The 2,936-nt window shown below is 46.3% G+C and overlaps 1 protein-coding gene across 1 annotated transcript in view; it reads right to left on the minus strand.

Annotated features, from left to right (window-relative positions):
• Positions 1–2,531, minus strand: part of LOC311362324 (excitatory amino acid transporter 5-like) — a gene marked incomplete at both ends in the record, with an annotated part of 8,475 nt that extends 5,944 nt beyond the window's left edge. The window contains 2 exons of the mRNA XM_084482145.1: positions 1,074–1,153; positions 2,385–2,531. Coding sequence (XP_084338271.1) covers positions 1,074–1,153; positions 2,385–2,531 — 227 coding nt within the window. The remainder of the gene's footprint in view (positions 1–1,073; positions 1,154–2,384) is intronic.
• Between the last annotated feature and the right edge of the window lie 405 nt (positions 2,532–2,936).

The following is a 2,936-nucleotide window of genomic DNA, read 5'->3' on the forward strand; positions in this document are numbered from 1 at the left end:
TAAGAACTCGTGTTCGGACAGGAAGGTCTGGTGGTTAGGGGGGGGGGAGGGACTTCCCTTCGTAAGAACTCGTGTTCGGACAGGAAGGTCTGGTGGTTAGGGGGGGGGGAGGGACTTCCCTTCGTAAGGACTCGTGTTCGGACAGGAAGGTCTGGTGGTTAGGGGGGGGGAGGGACTTCCCTTCGTAAGGACTCGTGTTTGGACAGGAAGGTCTGGTGGTTGGGGGGGGGGGGGGGGGGGACTTCCCTTCGTAAGGACTCGTGTTTGGACAGGAAGTTCTGGTGCCACCTCCACCAAATCAGAGCGACTCTTTGCCTTAGTTCAGTCGTAAGTATAGCAAAATAACATTCTCCTATGAAAAGAGCCGTCTGTGCAAATTTGCGTTCTTTTAACATTGATATTCAGTCAATTTCATTTAAAACTGTTGATTGCTCGGTTGATTCCCAGACGGCCCTTTCCTTGGGTGCCACATTGTTTTAAAGTTTGTCTCGACTAAAACTCCCTCCCATGATGGTAAGGTTGTGGGGAGGGAGATGGATGTGTTAGGGTTATAGGGCGGTAGGCCTCCATGAGTAATGGTAGCAGCTCAAATCTAAATTGTACTGAAGGCCTATTGTTTATGATGGCTCATGCCTGCTTATGGTAGAGAGTCGATAAATAGGGCCTATGTAGTGAGGTGACCCTATGTAGTGAGAAAGCCTATCGGATAGACGCAAGACTTTTTACTAACTGTCTCAAAATGTACATTCATCAGCAAGCTAGAATCGTTCCCATTTCAAAATCCATTAATACATTTACAAACCCTATTTTTTTTTTTAATAAAACGGGGATAATGCCCAGGGACTGGTTCGGCTGGGGACAGGCACACCTGAAACGGGGACTCTCCCCAGAAAAAAAGGAAAGACTGGTCATCCTACCCTATCGTTGATTGTTCCGCTCATTTGTCATTTCAGACTGATGGTCTGAGAGAACGTCAACTCAGAGAAGCAGGTGGTTCCCCGAGGCTACGGGGCCGTAGCCAGGCTCCCCCGGATCACAAGATCCTGTTGTCATATTAGTAATTAGCGCCGTACCTGGAGGTGATGAGGGGCAAGATCAACATTTTCAGCATCCTCATCAGCAGCTCTCCGGGGAAGGAAAAGTAGATCTTGGCCTGCAATAAAGCAGAGAACGGGAGGATCAAATGTGGAACCATTTATATTCAATTCTAAAAGTGTGCAATGTTTTTGATTGATATGTTACTTAGATATGCATGGTTTCCACTTTAATTTATGTTTGTTGCATGAGAGAATAACGGTCTATCGATGGATTTGATTATGCTAACGTATTGCCAACGTGTTGCTAACGTCATGCAGACGGCGCTCTTGGCACGTTAGTGCCCCGCCAGGTCAGGCCCTCGATGGTGGGATGGTGGCTGAGAGCCAGCCAGTCGGACATAAACAGGGTTGCCAACTCTCACGCATTGAGGCTTTCAGCATCAATCTCACGCTCTCACGCACACGCAAGAAATGTCACGCCAAAAAGAACGAAAATTCCCGTAAATTTTCTGTTGATGACTTGACTAGACTTGACCAGACCACAGCGTATTGTTTTTTTTTTAATGAAAGAGGAGGAGTTTAAGACATCTCCCTACAACGTTCTCACTGCAGTATTCTCTGATCGGTGACTCAAGTTGATCCACTGAAAACGTTGCCTCTGACGTGCGCTATATTGCGTTACCCCCCCCCCCCCCCCCCCTATAAGATTAGATAGTCTCACTCCAGCCAAAAACCCAAAGTTGACATAAACCGCATAAACCGGTTCAGTAAGTGAAAGCTCACCAACAGAACATAATAATAATAAAAATATATAAATAAATAAATAAAAAATAATAATACACTCGCATGTCATTTCAAGGCATCGCTTTAAATTGAAATAGTAGGCTAAACAATCAAACAATTCGAGCAAACAATGTGAATGAAATAAAAAAAATGTAAAAGTAGCCTAGGCTATATTGAACCATTAAGTCATACAGCCTCAATGTGAAGAACATGAAGAACGATCTTTACTTTCATACGTAGTTCTACGTATGAAAGTATAGCCATCACACACTCCAATTGTTATATATGTAGGCCTGTTATATTTGTCCAAAATACTACTTATAAAATCCTAATAGCCTATTAACTATTGTGTAATGTGTATGGTGATCCTAATTATCCGTAGGGGAGGGGAATCCAAATGACCTCAGTTACGTTATATTCTAGCCTACTTTACTTGATTATATACAACCCTTTTAAACCCGAATCGCCCATAAAACACTGCTTTTCATGCATCCATCCATCTTTTACCACCCTGTCTCTCTCTACCAGGCCTTGGAGGGAGAGGGGGGGGGGGGGGGGGGGTACCTGCGTGGAGAGGTTGAACGACCGCAGGAGAAAGCCCAACACGCAGCCCGTCACCACGGCGAACACAGAGAGCGTCAAGAGGCCGTTCCGCCGGCAGTAGTCCTTCACATACTCCCGGAGTTTGACCGACACCGTGTTCCTAAACATCCTACGTAACATCTCCATGTCAAGCTCCTCGTCTCGAAAGTCCCTCGGAAGTGAGGCAGCTGTGTTTGTATTTCAGGTGAAGGGGTGTATGCTGGAAGTCGTGTGTGTGTGTGTGTGTGTGTGTGTGTGTGTGTGTGTGTGTGTGTGTGTGTGTGTGTGTGTGTGTGTGTGTGTGTGTGTGTGTGTGTGTGTGTGTGTGTGTGTAAGTTGTGCGTGGGTGCAGTGGGCGGGGTGTGTGCTCGTATTGCGGTCCAACTTTACACTGAAGAGCTCAACCAGCCGCAAATAGGAAGCACCGGCTAATCAATTCCCTGTACATCGTGGGGCTAACAGGATGAGCTGCATATTAAGGTCTTAATGCATCCATGCGTGCCTCATGGCTCTCCAGGAGGGAGCTTCAGCTCT

Source organism: Micromesistius poutassou (genome assembly GCF_964030765.1).
Source record: "Micromesistius poutassou genome assembly, chromosome: 17".
Taxonomy (NCBI): domain Eukaryota; kingdom Metazoa; phylum Chordata; class Actinopteri; order Gadiformes; family Gadidae; genus Micromesistius; species Micromesistius poutassou.